General features: G+C 34.9%; 2 protein-coding genes across 2 annotated transcripts in view; both read left to right on the plus strand.

The window, feature by feature from the left end:
* Positions 1-4,342: 4,342 nt before the first annotated feature.
* LOC132048287 (probable carboxylesterase 17) lies at positions 4,343-5,684 on the plus strand. The gene has a single exon (XM_059439194.1). It carries the CDS (start codon positions 4,351-4,353, stop codon positions 5,443-5,445), a length of 1,095 nt encoding a protein of 364 aa, XP_059295177.1. The 5' UTR covers positions 4,343-4,350; the 3' UTR covers positions 5,446-5,684.
* A 3,377-nt stretch (positions 5,685-9,061) lies between these two features.
* LOC132046606 (protein SWEETIE) overlaps positions 9,062-16,603 on the plus strand; it is a 32,284-nt gene continuing 24,742 nt past the window's right edge. The window contains exons 1-8 of the mRNA XM_059437286.1: positions 9,062-9,480; positions 10,506-10,713; positions 11,355-11,461; positions 13,097-13,333; positions 13,419-13,508; positions 13,728-13,812; positions 14,732-14,796; positions 16,498-16,602. Coding sequence (XP_059293269.1) covers positions 9,313-9,480; positions 10,506-10,713; positions 11,355-11,461; positions 13,097-13,333; positions 13,419-13,508; positions 13,728-13,812; positions 14,732-14,796; positions 16,498-16,602 — 1,065 coding nt within the window. The 5' untranslated portion in view covers positions 9,062-9,312. The remainder of the gene's footprint in view (positions 9,481-10,505; positions 10,714-11,354; positions 11,462-13,096; positions 13,334-13,418; positions 13,509-13,727; positions 13,813-14,731; positions 14,797-16,497; position 16,603) is intronic.

The raw sequence follows: 16,603 nt of genomic DNA on the forward strand, positions 1-16,603 counted from the left end.
ATTATGTATATTCGCACGTCGAAACAATGTCAAAGAATAGTTTTGTGAACCGCCCAATTGACATTCGATAAAGCTTAAATCAATAGTGACTCTTCTCTACAATAAAACAAAAATGTCTAATCCAACAAAAAAATCTCACAACTTTCAACCACAAACAAATTTCACATATGTTATTTACTACCATAAATACTTATCATATATGAAGGAAAGTGAGTGAAGGCTCTAGCCTAGCCGTCGGTAAAGTGCACGAGATCCAAGGTACTTGACTTTTCATGTTAGGCATATTTGTGAATTGTGACGGAAATACGGAAGTTCGAATCAAATGTGAAGTTTGACACAATGGATCATGCACGTTCATATTTTGGACTCTTCAATTGTGAATTTTCATGTTTTGGCAAAAGCAACCTTTGGATAAATTTTCGCCAAACACGATTCTTATACTGATTGGTTTAAAATGATGGTATTTGCTTAACTAAAATTGTCAGTTAGTTTAGAGGGGTATGGGTGTATATTGTGTGTCAGTAACTTACAATCATGTGAGCATTTTGGTTGCTTAGCATGTAATGTTTTGCTTTTATTATTACTATCATTTTTTGAAATATTGGGTGTGTGATTTTAAAAATATAGTGGTGTATGAATTGACCAGTTTGCACGTACTTAGATTAATTTATTCAGCTATCTTCTACAACATAAGTATTAAGTAGTAACTATGTTCATCAAAACTTAGACAGAAAATAAAATATTAACTTAACGTTTTTTTTTTACATCTGTCCGAAAATATTTAGTGGAATCTACTTTTCCTAGCGTGTTACAAAATAGGCATCACCAAATTTGGACAAGACTCACCAAATTTGAACTTGCATTGTACCAAATATAGCTCCGAAATTTAGTAGGTCCCAAGCAGAAGATTTTATTCTAAAGATGTAAGGCTGCTGGAATCACAAAGACTTATAGGATGTGCCGTGTGCGGTTATGCCATGCATAAACAAAAGTACTCCACAAAAGTATTCAATTATCCAAACAGATCTTTTCAATTCTCATAGCTAGCGCCTAGCTGATAGAGTAGTATTTCTTATCTTTTCCAATGAGATAAAGGATTTTGAGTCCTAGAAATTTCCGGCGTTTCTCTCTTAAATGACCTTACGCGACTCAAAATTGAATTAGTCCGTTCAGTGAATTCAAGATACCAAATGGTCATACTAAAAAAAAAAATGTTTTCTAGTCAGGGACTCTTTGCATGCACAAAGGTCACAGCCTCACAGAATTAGGATTCCACTACATTTTCTCTCAGACCTCAAGTACGTACCTGCAACTGGGTATGCCATCTTTATGATCTTCAAATATTCGCCATTTCCTTTTTGACCAACTCACTTGTCCCTATTGCATAGTTGCATTTGTATATCTCTAAGGATAAAGAAATCTCTTTTTATTGGTTATCCTTAGCTTTTCATCCTTTGTCGTCTTTGCAGTTATCACACGCTTTTTGTATGCAAGTTAAATAGTAATATATATGCTCTTACAGTTTAAATTAGGTTTTATACTAAACATTAGTACAATTTAGTTAGATACAATAGTCATTGTTATTTATTTCTACTTACCATTTCAGACTTGCTATGAAAAATTACTTATTATTGTACGTAAGTCAACTTAAGCTAATCGTGAAAAAGTGCATGCATTATGTGCGTAGAACTTAAGTTTTTTTTTTTCTTTCTATAAGTTGTGTCATGTGTACCGATTCCTTAACTTATGGTAAAGATTGATCCAGTCCAAATGCAAGTGGGGAATTAAAAAAAGAGACCACGAAATAGATAGGCTCCCCTTTGTTTGCTCTGGGTGTTTAATGGAAGGTTCTCGACCCTTGGCTTTTTTCAGTGGTTTTTATCTTTTCTTTAACTTCAGATTGGATTAGAAAGCATTTGAGTTGCTTTTGTTTCAATTTTTTTCCTTTTTATCCGATTGTATACAACAAGTCATGTTAATGGCAAAATAAGAATGTAAAAGTTGATCACAGTTTGTCAATCTTTATGGAATAGACAAAAAAAGTTCCAAATTAACAAATTCAGAAATTGTTACCATAAACCATATTATTCATAATAAAAATGTAATAATATTATATTAAAAAATGATATTGATTTAACGAATAATGATTGTATCATATAAAGTGGAGAAAAGGATATATAGATTCATATCTAAATTACAGGAAACGAATCTATCCACTCTTGGTGCACATACACAAATTAATTAGCCACGCGAGACGGATATAGTTTTTCATTTTCCAATCTTAATTTTCAAAAAACTCAATTTAGATGATCCTGATTTGATACATGCATGGTGCACTCATGAGGGAGTATACATTATATTCCCTTCGAAGTCTTGGATCCCCCTCCTTACCAAAAGATATACATATAATCGGCCTGGTATTTCTAGAAAAGGTAGTCAAATGCTCTTTGGAGAATCTTAATTAATTAAAGTAGAGCTAACACTTCGTAAATAGTAATTACTTATGAAAAGGAGGTTACAAACAGAAGAGTATCGTCGTGACTTACATATATAGGGAAAGTTCTTAAACTTTCCAATATAGATTCAATGCATTTCTAGTAACTTCAGATCCAGTTTATCTATGTATGATATGCTTGTGTTATTTGGGATATGGAGGCAAACACATCAAAATTCTTTTGTCGATGGTGGTTAAATTTGAACTCAGAATTTTTGTTTATATTGAAGTACGTGATTATTTAACTTATTACCCAAAAAAAAAAAAAATCATTACGAATGATAATCTTCAACAGTTGGTACAAATTCTAGGAATAATTTAAACCCTTTAGAATCTAGATACACCTCATTTACAAAGCCGAAGAATTACTATTACACATGCCGACATTCGCGTAACTACTTATGCGGGAGATTTATGAATATTAAGCTGTTCTTAATTTGGGCACACAGTGATTCCCCCATGGTAGGAGTATTTATTCCGTATCTCCGACCATACTCGTTCACCTGATCAATAGAGAAACTATTAAATTATATATATTGAATAGTAAATAATTTATATCTTATTATTGCAATTTAACTGATTATAAAATGTCATTTACATATTTTTGTGGGTTTACTAAAGTAGTCACTAGTTATTGTGCTAAATCTAATGGTGTATAAACCAATATTTTAAAAGGCGAGGGCGTAAGGCGGGGCGTTTTACGTCACGCTTGAGGCGTAAGCCTAAGAGGCACGGGCGTAAGCCCCATGGGATTTTAATTTTTAGTATTTTATAAAATGATATAATTATAATAAATACTTTTAAATAGGTGAAATAGCGTAAAAAATTGAAGAAAACTATAAATAAGTGATATATATATAAAATAGATTGTTCTAATTAGTTTTTTTTTTGGGGGTGGAGCATATATATATATATATATATATATATATATATACACTCCACCCTCACAAAAAAACTAATTAGAACAATCTATTATACGCTACTTACAAGTACAAGTGGCTGCTCGATACTTTTTTGAGATAGTAGAAGACAAGATAAATAATTGAAAAAGAATATATATTAGGCATTCTAGCAATAAAAAAAGGTCTTGACTTTTAAATTTAATGCTTCAGTTGCTTTTTAAACATTTGAGTAATTACATGTTGACTTTTGAGAATTTGGGCATTATATTAAGGACTTATTTAACAAATTTCGTTTTAGTTTGAAGAAGTTTTCTGGGCTTACGGCCCAACACGCCCCAACAAAAAAAAAACTCGCCCAAACGCCGGGCGTACGCCCCGAATTGCGGGCGTACGCCTTGGGGACTTTCGCCCCGACCCATCGCCCCGGGGCATTTTTGGTACGCCCCGCCCCAGGACTCGCCCCGGGGCTCGCTCCGAAAACGCCTTTTAAAACACTGGTATAAACATTATGGGCTGTCAATGCACGTCACAGCAAATTCTAGAAAAAATAGTGTTTTTTCCCTTGGTGTTGGGTATCCGGGGCTGACTAACCTGGATTTTCATTAGGAAATTTACTTTGGGAGTAAAGTTATTCATATCAAAAGTATTCAATTTCTATGTCTCGAACCCGAAGTCTCTTGTTAAGAATGAAAAAGTACAGTCCATTTTAATAATCAATATAATGAGTATGAAGTAATTTCGGTATGCAAGGCAAGTTTGAACAATCGAGTTTTAAAATCAAATATAATGAAAACATATTAACTACATTGACCCAAAAGTAAAATAAAATTCCGTGTTGTGCCAAAGGATCCCTCACTTTTCTTACTTCACTTTTTACGAAGTGGGATATAGGATATGCCACAAACTGTACAAGCCTCGGAACCTCTCTATAAAAGGACTCCAAAGTCCTAACATATGAATCACCAAACCCAAAACAAGAAACCAATTAAATTACTCACTACAGAGATAGGAGTATCACCCTCTAGAAGAAGAAAAATGGTGACTGCCGTTTCAAACGATCCAAGGAAAAATCACAACGTAAGAAAAGACCATCATCATGGAATAGTTGTAGTCGAAGAAGTTGAAGGTCTTATAAAAGTTTACAACAATGGCCACATTGAAAGACCACCTATTGTCCCAAATGTTCCATCTAATTCCCTGCCTAATCAAGAACTCAACGTCATAGCCAAAGATGTCATTTTACACAATCCAACTAATTTATGGTCCCGAATTTACCTTCCCAACACTGCAAATAAACTGCCTTTGCTTGTTTACTTTCACGGAGGCGGTTTCTCTGTAGGCTCTGCTGCATGGAAATGTTACCATGATTTCTTAGCAAATCTTGCTTCGAAAATTGGCTGTGTAATTATGTCAGTTAATTATCGTTTAGCACCCGAAAATCGTCTTCCTGCTGCTTACGACGATGGATTCCACGCCATAACGTGGCTAAAAAATCAAGCGCTAGCCAATTACAAAGAACAAAATTGGTGGTCCAGCAAATGCAATTTTTCCAACATGTTCCTAAGTGGTGACAGTGCTGGTGCTAATATTGCTTATCACGTAGCCATTAGGCTAAATTCGTATAATCTCAAGCCTTTGTGTCTCAAAGGACTTATTTTAATCCAACCATTTTTCGGAGGCGAATCACGGACTCACTCTGAGAAATATTCAGTTCAGCCTTCATATTCTGCTTTGAATTTATCTACTTCGGATACTTTCTGGAGACTGGCGTTGCCAGTGGGTTCGAATCGTGACCATCCATGGTGTAGGCCAAGACTGAGTAATAATATGAAACTGCCGTCTGTGTTGATCTGTATATCGGAGATGGACATACTCAAAGATAGGAATTTGGAAATGTGCAGTGTACTGGCAGATGCTGGAATTAAAGTGGAAAAGCAGGTTTATAAAGGTGTAGGTCATGCATTTCAGATTCTGCATAATTCTCCACTCTCTCAGCCAAGAACTCAAGACATGATGTCTCATCTCAAGGCTTTTGTCAACAATCATTAACTTAAGAGTATTTAGTAGTAATTGTTGGATATGTAGAATGATTTAATTATATCTATATGATTTAATTATATCTATCTCTATTTAGTGTGCAAATTAATGTTGTGATGTTATGGCTTAGATATATAGCTAACTAGGACAGGAGTGCAGGTGTTGTAGCATGTCTTGTAGTTGGTCAAGCCTTCAACTATTTCTGGTGATTGTTGTTAATGTGAATTAATATAAAATTTCAGTCTGTCCAAGTTTAATTTCTATAACGTCATTAACTCATGAAGACAGAGGATCTCATAAAGATCTTTCATGAACTAAGAAAGTCAAAAGTTCAGTTACATATATGGTTATTGAAGCTGACGTTGATCATAAAGCAGCGTGAACACATAATTTCTATTTGCGAAAATTAATGACACTTGAAAAATAAATGAGAAAAATAAATATTCTCAGGTTTTGATATATACCTCGCTCTTTTTAATGAGCTAGATTCAAGCTACTGCAACAAAATTTTCACTGATTCAGTGGTACAACTTTTGACTTAACAGTCTGACCATGTGATATCACTTGAACAAAGACTAGTTATTGAGTTCAAAGCTTTACCGATAATTAAGAACACCTTTCTTCAATAAAATAAACCTCTCTTTTGTAGTGAATAAATTGGAGACTTAGACTTTTTTTCTTTCTCAAATTATCTATTCTCACACTATCGACCTCACTTTTACATGCACACAGTTTGATCCACCAATACAAAAATGAAAAGCTCCTATTTATATTGCGTAGGAGTTTTTCCATGGAATGAATAAGATGGTAGTAGATAAATAAATTAGGGATAAGGCACCGTTACCCCCCTGAACTATACCCGAATTTACTACGACACACCTTATCTTTCCTGTGTCCTATTACCCCCCTAAACTTATTTAAAACGGAATAATTACCCCCCTAAACGCCGACGCTACTCATATGGGAGAGTGACATACACTCTCCTTGCCACATGTGTATTTATTTGTTTTTTTTTTTTTTTTTAAATTTTTCAGCTTACGTGTCAATTTTTTTTAAAATAAAAATAAAAAACTGAATTTTCATTAAAAAAAATGAGTTTTAAAACCCGTCTTTTTTTTAATTTGAAAATTTGATTTTTTTTAAACCCATTAAAAAAAAAAAAAAAAACTAAAAACATGGATTAAAAAACTGAATTTTCTTTTAAAAAAGGATTTTTAAAACCCTTTTTAAAAAAAAAAATTGATTTTTTTTTTTTTTTTAAAACCCGTTTTTGAAAAAGAAAAAAAAAACCGAAAAATGATTTTTTTTTTTTAAATATGGAAAAATGGATTTGTTAAAAATATGGAAAACTTGATTATTTTTTTAAAATGTCTTAAAAAATCTTGATTTCATTTTCTTAGGACACTTTTATTTTTCAAATAAAATCCGAAAAAATGTTTTTCTTGCCAAAATGTGAAAAAAACTGAATTTTTATAAAATTTTGAAAAAATTAATTATTTTCTTAACATGTGGAAAACCCGTTTTTTAAAACTAAATGTGGAAGACTAGATTTATTTTCAAATTTTTAAGAAAATGCAGATTTTTAAGAAAAAAAATTAAGTTTTCCCCCTTTTTTACGTTTTCACTCTCTCAAAGAGAGTGAAACACACTCTCTTTGCCACATCGTTTAGGGGGTAATTATTCCGTTTTAAATAAGTTTAGGGGGGTAATAGGGCTCAGGGAAAGGTAAGGTGTGTCGTAGCAAATTCGGGTATAGTTCAGGGGGGTAATGGTGCCTTATCCCAATAAATTAGTAAGAAAATGTGATAGCGGGTTTAGTGGACAATTTAATTAGTAGGCAAATAGTAGGGTAGATCATAGTTGAGCGGACAAAAAGAAGTAATGACCGCTTTCTTGATCATGGGATAGAAGTTTATTCAATAATCTCCCATTAATTTTAATATTGAAATATAAAATAGGAGAGTTTATCAATTGAAGGAAGGTTATTATTACACACAACAGGTGTGCTCTTTGAAGTTCTCATTCATGTTTGATTGTTGTTCCGTCTATTTTTATGTTCTATATTCTCAGATTTCTTGCTTGATTTTAGTTAGTTGTACCAAAAAAATTCTGCACTAAAGCTTCATTTAATAAAACACCATTCTTTATTCCATCATCAACAATAGTCTCAAACTTGAATTATGACGGAGAAAAAGTAATTATCGAAAAATGATTACATACCGCTCTTAGTGACTGATCTGGACAAACTAAGCTAAGATTTGAGCGATTGTAAAAAAGGGTACACCTTCATGACAATGGCGATGCAGTAAAACATATAAACCACCCTATTTTTGAGGGATACATACAAAAGAAAAAAAATAAAAATAAATAATAGCGATAATTTTAACAGCAGTCATACACCGAAAGTATACATTATATTGGCTATTTTTTCACGAAGATTACTAAAATGAGTATCTAAGGGCTCGTCTGCAGACGAGAGATAAGGAATAAATAATCACGGGATTAAATTTGAGATGAGTTTATTCCGCATTTGGTTGGGATAAAATCGCTGTATAACTAATTTCAGGATTAGTTATCCCCGGATTGTAGTGTTATTTTATCTATGTGGAGGGTGAAATAATTAATTCTAGGATAAGTAATTCTAGAATAACTTATTTCCCAACCAAACCACCCTAAGTGTTAAGTCCAACCTCTAACTCTAGGTTCTACTGGTAATTTATGATTGCAAGAAAAATTTGGCCAGGAGTCAAAAGAAAATAAATCGACCCTCCGCTTAGAATGGAGAAATATATTAGTATTAGATTAATTATAATTTCTTATTAATAAACTACCTTAGTGTTTTCTTATTTCCCAAACAGTTATTTAGCCAATCATGAACTTTGTTGATCATAGTATATGTTAGGGTGGGCGTTCGTGCTGTCGGATTGGATATAAAAATTTCGATTTGAATTTTCAATTTTCGGATTGAACAAATTACAATCCAAATCCAATCCAAATAAGCTCGGATTGGATTGGATTTTTTAAGTTCGGTTTTGGATTAATTGGTTTGGATATTTCGGATTTTCGATTTTGCTTTGAGCCTTTAATGCTGGCTTATTAGTAACGAAATTCATGTGCCTCAGTTACAAGTTACACGTCTTAGCATAATGTGAAATCAAATATGTAGATTCAGCAAAAAATTGTTACCACTAAACCAAAAGGTATCGAGTCACATTGCTAAGTTCTATATTGTTTCCTTTGTTTCAATGGAAGCTGCCTTATTCTTAAAGTAGTGAAGTAAATTCGAGCTTTGCAAGCTATATTATATTTAATTTAATAGAAAATTCTATATTGGACATAATATTGTACTGGACTTTAGGACTAATTAGTATTGGACACATATAATATGAGTAAGGCTAAATATAAAGTGTGGAAATTTTGGATTTTCGGATAACGTACTAAATTTGATATCCAATCCGAAATCCAAAAATTTTAAAATAATATCTGAAGTCCAATCCATAATCAAAAAAATCCAATTGACATATCCAAAAATTTCAAATTTCAATTTGAATTTCGGGTTGATCCAAACTATGCCCACCACCCTAGTATATTCATATCATATACTTAAATAAAGCAAACAGAAAGTTTAGCACTGACCATTCACGTTAACACTGTATTCATCAAACATTGAGACATCATATTTCCAACGTTGCAATTTCCATAATGACCGCGTAGTCCTTTCGAGACAGAGTTGCCAAACCCCGATCCCAGGCTACCCATATTTGATTTCTTGAACTATATCACTCACTCACTCCTTTCCCCATTGCGTTTCCATCTTAGTACTAATTTCATTTTTCCGGATTCCAACGAATGAGGAACTTTCTAAAACCCTAAATTACAATGGCGAAGAAATTGGTGAGAGATGATGTGGTGCCATTATCAAGATTTGGAGTGTTGGTGGCGCAATTGGAATCTATAGTTGCCTCAGTAACTCACAAGTCACCTGACCCTCTACTCTGTTTTGATCTTCTCTCTGATCTCATCTCTGCCATTGCTGAAGAGTCCAAGGTCACTCTTTTTCTTACATTCACTCACTATAATTCTATTAACTTAACTTTACTTATACAAGAAAGGAAAGCTAACTTCTTTTTACTATGTCTATCTGCAAATTCATCTCCCAAATAGATATATGTGAATCAATCAATCTATCAACTAGCTACTTATCAATTCTCGATCTTTGATATTTATGTAGTATAATATATTATCTGTTGGTATACAAACAACAACAACATACCCAGTGTATCTTACTTATCAACGTCTTAACTTCTCTTTACTTTCCTAGTCTCAAACCAACTAATCTTGTCTTAAACTCTCTAAATAAAGGATTCGTGATTTTTTTTTTTTTTACTAAGTTCACATCTACGTTTTCTTGGTTAATAAAGTGGTTTCAAATGTTTGAATTTTCTTTGGGCGAATGTATTGCATATCAACGTTGACAATTCTTGGAAAATGTGATGCACTTGGGGCTGTTTGGTTGGGGTGCTGCATTCTGTTTCCCCTTTCAATGACGAAGTAAAACTAAATTTTGAAAGGGAAGTAGTTGATGGTTTCATATTATTTGGCCTTTTCCGGAGTACAAAGGGTGACTCTCTTTTAAAAGATATTGCAAAGAAAGGAGTACGTATAAAGGGTTCAATTGAAATTAATCCATTGTTGACCAATATGGAGTGAATGGGTTTCTTCTTGATTTGTTGATGACTTCTAGGTATTTTTTTTTTCTTTTTTTTCTCTTGATGCTTTTTTTGATCAGTAAAAGATAGTGTCATAGATTGCCAGCATTACGAAAATGCTGAGAAGTATGTACAAGTACCAACAATTACATTTTTAATAATGTGCTTTTTTCTTAAATGTCCTTCACATGATCTAATGAATGTATATTTTGGTCCAGTTTGAACTCATTGTTTGATTAATCTCAAAATTCTTATTTGAATCGTTGTTAATCCAGTTTAACATGATGTAGATTTGGTTTTGTTGGGGTGGGGGGCGGGTGGAGGAAGTTGGATTAGTGGATACCTAAAGTTGTAAAATTTCAGGACTCTATACTGCTGTGTCAAAGGAAATGTGAGGATGCACTTTATTCTCTGCTTGTGCTAGGGGCAAGGAAACCGGTGCGTCATTTGGCCTCAGTGGCAATGGCAAGGATTATACAAAAGGGTGACAGTATTTCAATATACTCTAGGGCTAGCAGTTTGCAGGGATTTCTCTCTGATGGAAAGAAGAGCGAGCCTCAGCGAATCGCGGGTGCGTCAAGAATCGCTAAGACTTCGATTTCTGTTATTTATGCTTTAGTTCATTGATAATTGCATATTTGCAGGATAAATTTCCTTTCTAGTTATACCCGCAAGGGTGGCTCAGTTGGTTGAGCATGGGGCTTTCATAATGGAGGTTTCAAGTTCGAAACCTCCTGCCTATGACAGCAGGGGATTTGCCTTCTGGGTCGAGCTCGTTGCACCGGGCTTGCCTAGTGCGGTTTGCCTCTCCTGTGTGGTTTGTGAGCTATTGCACAGGAGCTGGGTTTACCCTGTGCGCACCCAAAAGGGTAGCGGCTGCGGGTTCCCATGTCATCAAGATTTTTTTTTTCCTTTCTAGTTATTATCTGGTGGTTATTAAAAAGCCTTATTAATTTGTTGTAGTTACTCATCCAAATATGCCCATGTTATTTTATGCCTGATAACTCTAGTTTATAGATTCAACAATCCAATAACTATCTAAACGGAATAGTATCAATTTTTGGTGTCTTTATTTTCAGGCTGCCTCTTGTTTTCGTTGTTATATTTGATATGTAGGACCTACGCCCTGTGGTGTTATGTTTCTTCATATGCATTATGAGCTTTCCTTCAGTATACAAGAGTTGCTATATTGTGTGAGTCACTGTATTTTAGGTGCTGCTGAGTGCTTGGGAGAATTGTATCGCTATTTTGGGAGACGAATCACTTCAGGCTTACTTGAAACAACCACGATTGTTGCAAAACTGCTGAAATTTAATGAGGTACTGAGATTTCTTTATCATTCGATGGCTATCCAAAGTATGCGGTCATGCATGAATCTCTTTGTTTAGGAATAGTAATTTGCTAGATTATTTTTTCAGTACAATCTAGTTAACTTCGTCAGAGTAGTGTGAGTCAGAAAGCCATTTTTAATGCTATTCTGTTGTTGTGTAGCTTGATTTTGGGTCCTTTCAGAGGGCTACTGGTGAAATTGGGTTTTGAAATTGCTGTCCCTTAAAGCAATTAGATACCGAAGAAAAGCTGACCACCTTTCAGAAGTTGTTTTTGATTTTTTGATAAATCCAGTCTCAACCAAAAGATAACTTCCAATTCAGAGCGTTGAGTAAATGTGTAGCAGAAAGTTAGTATATACTACTTCTGTAATGGGCTTGAGACATGAGAAGATCAGATGCGATACAGAGTAGATGAGCTTCCTAAGCTTTCTGGAGGTGACAGCAGTGGGCATTTCGTGTAAAGAATGTACTACTTGGCACTATATCATTAATAAAATATACCCTATCTGTTACCAATCCAAAAAACGTACTCGCCAAGAAAAAGAGAAAAGGGGAAGAGGGTTGGGGGGGGGAGGTGGTTGTTTAAGCTCAGTGCACTAAGCTCCCGCGAACTTATGTAGGCAACCTTACCTTGCATTTCTGCAAGAGATTAATTTTCGTGGTTTGAACCCATGACCTCCAGGTCACATGACGGATTCTGCCAACGCTTTGCTTCTTGGTGGGGGGGGGGGGGGGGAGGGTAGTTAATAGTGGGCCATGTAGGACCTTATACCCTGAATTAATAAAAGATCTTACTTTACAGGCTGTCCGTTTTGTCCTTGAACTTCAAACTGGTACTTGCGTATTGTTCCTGGTCTCTTACCCATTTGAATGCATGTCCAAGATAGTATTTTGTTCACTGCTTCAGTTAAAGTTGGGAATCAAGAATAGACTATATCGGGGGATTGTAAAGTCCAATAATGTTGCAGATATTGCTATTTAATGTTTTATTATATTTGTCCCAACTGTTCTACTTTGGACTTGTCATCACTTTCAGAGCCTGTGGTTATGATTCCGTTGAAGCCTTAATAAATCCTTAAGTTATGACCTGCATAGGCCACTTAAAAACACCATTTCTCCTATTCAAATAAGTATTGTAAAAAAAAATCCTTCTTCATAAAAAAGAAAAAGAAATTGAAAAATCCTTATGCCTATGATGCAAATAGTGTATTGCATTTATAATGTCCAACCAAAGATTAGTTTTAGGACTCTGGTGAGTGGTGTGCACTTGTGGGAGATTGAGATGTGAGCTGTCATTATAGGCTAAGGGAGCTGAAAGAAGTTTGGTTGATTTTATGGAGAACTCTTGGGTATTTTGCTTTGGTGCGTAAGTGGTAGTTGTATGTCTTACGGTATTAATCATTTGGTATTATCAAAAGTTCTTTGAATAATAATTTCGTTGACGCATTATAGAATTTCTGGCTGAACCTCTGACGGTATGTCCATATGTTGCACAAAATCTCCTATTCTTTTTCCTTCAAGCTCACGTGTAACTTTTCAAACGTTTATTTGACTTGTGGAAAAAAAAAAACTGTTTATTATTTCAAATTTGGTGTTATATTATTTGACCATTTGCTCATTCAGGACTTTGTTAGAGAAGAGGCTTTACAGATGCTTCAAAATGCTTTGGAAGGCTCTGGTGGCGGTGCCGCCGCCGCAGCATATACTGATGCATTTCGTATCATTATGCGAACTGGGATCGTGGACAAATCATCTATCGTTAGGGTAGCTGCAGCTAGATGTCTAAAAGCATTTGCAAACATCGGAGGGCCAGGATTAGGGGTTGGAGAACTTGATAATGCTTCTTCTTCTTGTGTCAAGGTCGGTGAATTTCTCTTTTTAACGTGGATACTTCTTCTCACCTTATTGGAAATAAACACTGAAACTCTAAATCTGTATTTTGCAGGCCCTTGAAGATCCTCTATCGTCAGTAAGGGATGCATTCGCCGAAGCTCTGGGAGCATTGCTTGGTCTTGGGATGAATCCTGATGCACAGGTTATAAGCGTTTTTTTTTTGATTATGTAAGAAAATTTCATTAGAAGAAGGAAAATTATATGATTAAAAGAGAAATATACCAAGATGACGGACCCCAGAAAGAAAGGCAAGAAAATCTGGGCAAAAAGAAACCCTCGAATTGGAGAAGGAGAGAAATATATTCGAAGTGCTTTAAAAAGATTTTATATTGCTTAATCTAACTTTGCTTATGCTCATTAGGTACAACCAAGGGGAAAAAGTCATTTTACTCCCAAGAAACTTGATGGGGGTTTAGAGAGACACTTAACTTCGCCATTTGTAAAAGGTACATTTAACATCTCACCAATATCCTTTTCAGTAAACTGTAATATATATGTTAAAATTGCCAGAAAAATCATTGCGGTGAATTTAGTCAATGTTGAAAGATGGCATGTGCTACTTATTCAGAGCGTTAAACATAATATATGCTGGTGTGACCTTTTCGTTCTTCAGCTCTTCCTGAGGGAATTGACTGTCTTATAGAAACGCAACCATTTTTAGTGAGACGACGTAAATTTTTCAACTTTTAGTAAAAATTCTGTATTAAAATCAAATTTCAAACAAGAAATGGGGAGCTTCCTTCTCGTGCGGTTCTCAGTTTTGCTCATCTTTCAAAAAATAATAATAATTGAGCATTAGCGAAGTTGATTGTCCTGCTCCATTATAATGGTGATTGGTGAGTGGATCTGTCTAGGTCAGACGCCAGTATCCTTATTAGTTACAAATCCATAACCAAAGGAGATTGCTAGTGTATTTCTTGGTGGAGTGACAAGATTCTCTTTCCGACTTACACTGAAGGAACAGAACTGGAACAGGAGGGGCTGGAAATTCATGCCCCCTTCCCCCCTTCCTTCTTTTTCTTTATTCTTTTGTCCCTTCTGTTCCAACTATAAGTAGTTGCTGCTCCAACTATAAGTAGTTGCTGCTCCAGAGAAGTATCATGTCTAATCGTTGTAATTTTCTGCCAGAACAATGAACTTGCATGGGAAAGACTATTCACATTGAAAAGTCAGATTTAACATCTCCATGCTTGATTTCTTAGTCTTATGTTTGCAAAGTGTAACTTGACATGTTTGTCTCTCTTCCTCTCCACATTATTTTCATTGTTTCATGATTCTATGTTTCAGTGCGTGTATTGCTTGCTTGAAAATCCTGGGAAGATTTACAATGATTTGTCAGTTTCTGATTAGTTGATTAAACTGCAGCTAGTGGGCCTCGGGCAAAAGTTCTGCGAGTTGGCCTAACCTTGTCGTGGGTTTCTTTTCTCCAGGTAACGATGAATCAATAAATCCTCTTTTATATTCAAACTTCCTTTTCCCTCACCCACTGGGACGGTGGATAAAAATTTATACTGTTTGGAGTATCATAGGTACGTATGCATGTGGATGTCTGTCCAAGTTTTTATATGTGAATACTTTTGTAGCCATCAAGCATGATTATACAGGCGTTGTCCTCTTTTGATAAAATAGGGTTTAATGTCCCGCCTCCACTATAATTGAAGCTGGGAAAAGCAGAGCAAATTTTTTCCTAGAAAAGTAGTTAGTTTCAATGCTTGTGGTGCTCTGTCATTTTTTGAGATTATCGAGTTGGATGCATGGTGGGAATTATTTGTCTGAATATGACACCTTCACTTATTACTACAACAGCAACAACATACCTAGTGTAATCCCACAAGTGGGGTCTGGGGAGGGTAGAGGACACCTTCACTTGTTAATGATTCATATAAACCAGTAGTTTGTTTCTTGTTTGTTTTATCCTAAGTTCTCTTAAACTAATTGAATATATTTCTATTATTTATTATTACCACAATGAAGTGCGAGTATGATAGAAAGTTTTGGTATTGGGATCCAAAATTATAGGCTAGATAGCCATTTTGAGGCATAAAACCTTGTTAGGCATAAAGTCGTCTCTTTAGTTACTCTTGTTATATATAGAGGAAGATAGAAATTGCTTCTATTCCTAACTCTCTGACATTCAAATTCTTTAAGTCCTTGGATCCACCAAATATGTTAACGAGTAGTAATTTTCCCATACCTACAAATGCAACCTAAAATTCAATAAAACCGAGCTCTTATATTACAGCCAACGTTTTCTTGTTCTTTCCAAATCTGAAGCACCCACCAACTCTTGGACTATTGTCCTCAATAATATCACATGTGTGTTGATAGTTACTTTCCTTAGGCTAGTAAATCCAACCCCATTCAACTCTCAGTTTTATCGCATCAAAATTGTAGTCAGTTCTTCTTGCTTTTCTCCAACAGCTACCGGTGATATCAGTCCGCACCTTTACTGAGTGATGTTGTGACACTGGTATTAGTTTGTAGCAGCATCTGCAGACGTATGACTTCATTCAATTCAGGTTGTTCTTTGTCCCTTTTGTCTACTTCCGCAGTGATGCTAGCTGAAGACTCAAATAATTTTGTATAGTTTCAGAATATTACTCGAAAGTGAAAGCTTTACAATCCTCATGTCAGCTTCTTTCATGTGTACTGGTCTTCACATATTATTGGCTCTTAATTCTTTTCCGACAGCAACTCAGGGCTCATGTGTATCTATTGCTCGACTAATGTTGAAATGAGGATGTTAGCTTAATGAAGAATATACCAATAATTGATGAGTTTGGTTTGTGTTCATGGTCTGATAGCCACAAATATGCTTCTCTAATCTGAACTTTGTGCAGATATAATATATTGACTTTGTACTTTATCAAAAATAGAAGATTGACTTTGTATCTTTTGTCTAGAAAAACAAAACATATTTCAAGATTTTTTCTGTTGATGTGCCTCATTTTTTCGATCGTGCATTTTCATAGCTCCTTGGTGCAATCTATATGATACAATCTTTTACACAAAACCCCTGACCCCCCCCCCCCCCCAACCAAAAAAAAAAAAAAAAAAAAAAAAGAAGAAGAAGAAGAATTTAATGCAAAGGATGTTAGCAGAGCATACCATTTATGAGTTCCTCTTTTCAGGCAATCCGCTTGAAGTATCTTCAGCCTGATACTGAGCTTGAAAAGTACATTTTTCAAGTGATGGATATGCTTCGTGCTGATAGTTTATTTGATGCTCAAGCACTGG

Source organism: Lycium ferocissimum, chromosome 2 (assembly GCF_029784015.1).
Source record: "Lycium ferocissimum isolate CSIRO_LF1 chromosome 2, AGI_CSIRO_Lferr_CH_V1, whole genome shotgun sequence".
Lineage (NCBI taxonomy): Eukaryota > Viridiplantae > Streptophyta > Magnoliopsida > Solanales > Solanaceae > Lycium > Lycium ferocissimum.

Excerpts from the sequence above, each read along its gene's own strand:
- LOC132048287 (XM_059439194.1), top strand. The coding sequence starts at position 4,351 with ATGAATCACCAAACCCAAAACAAGAAACCAATTAAATTACTCACTACA.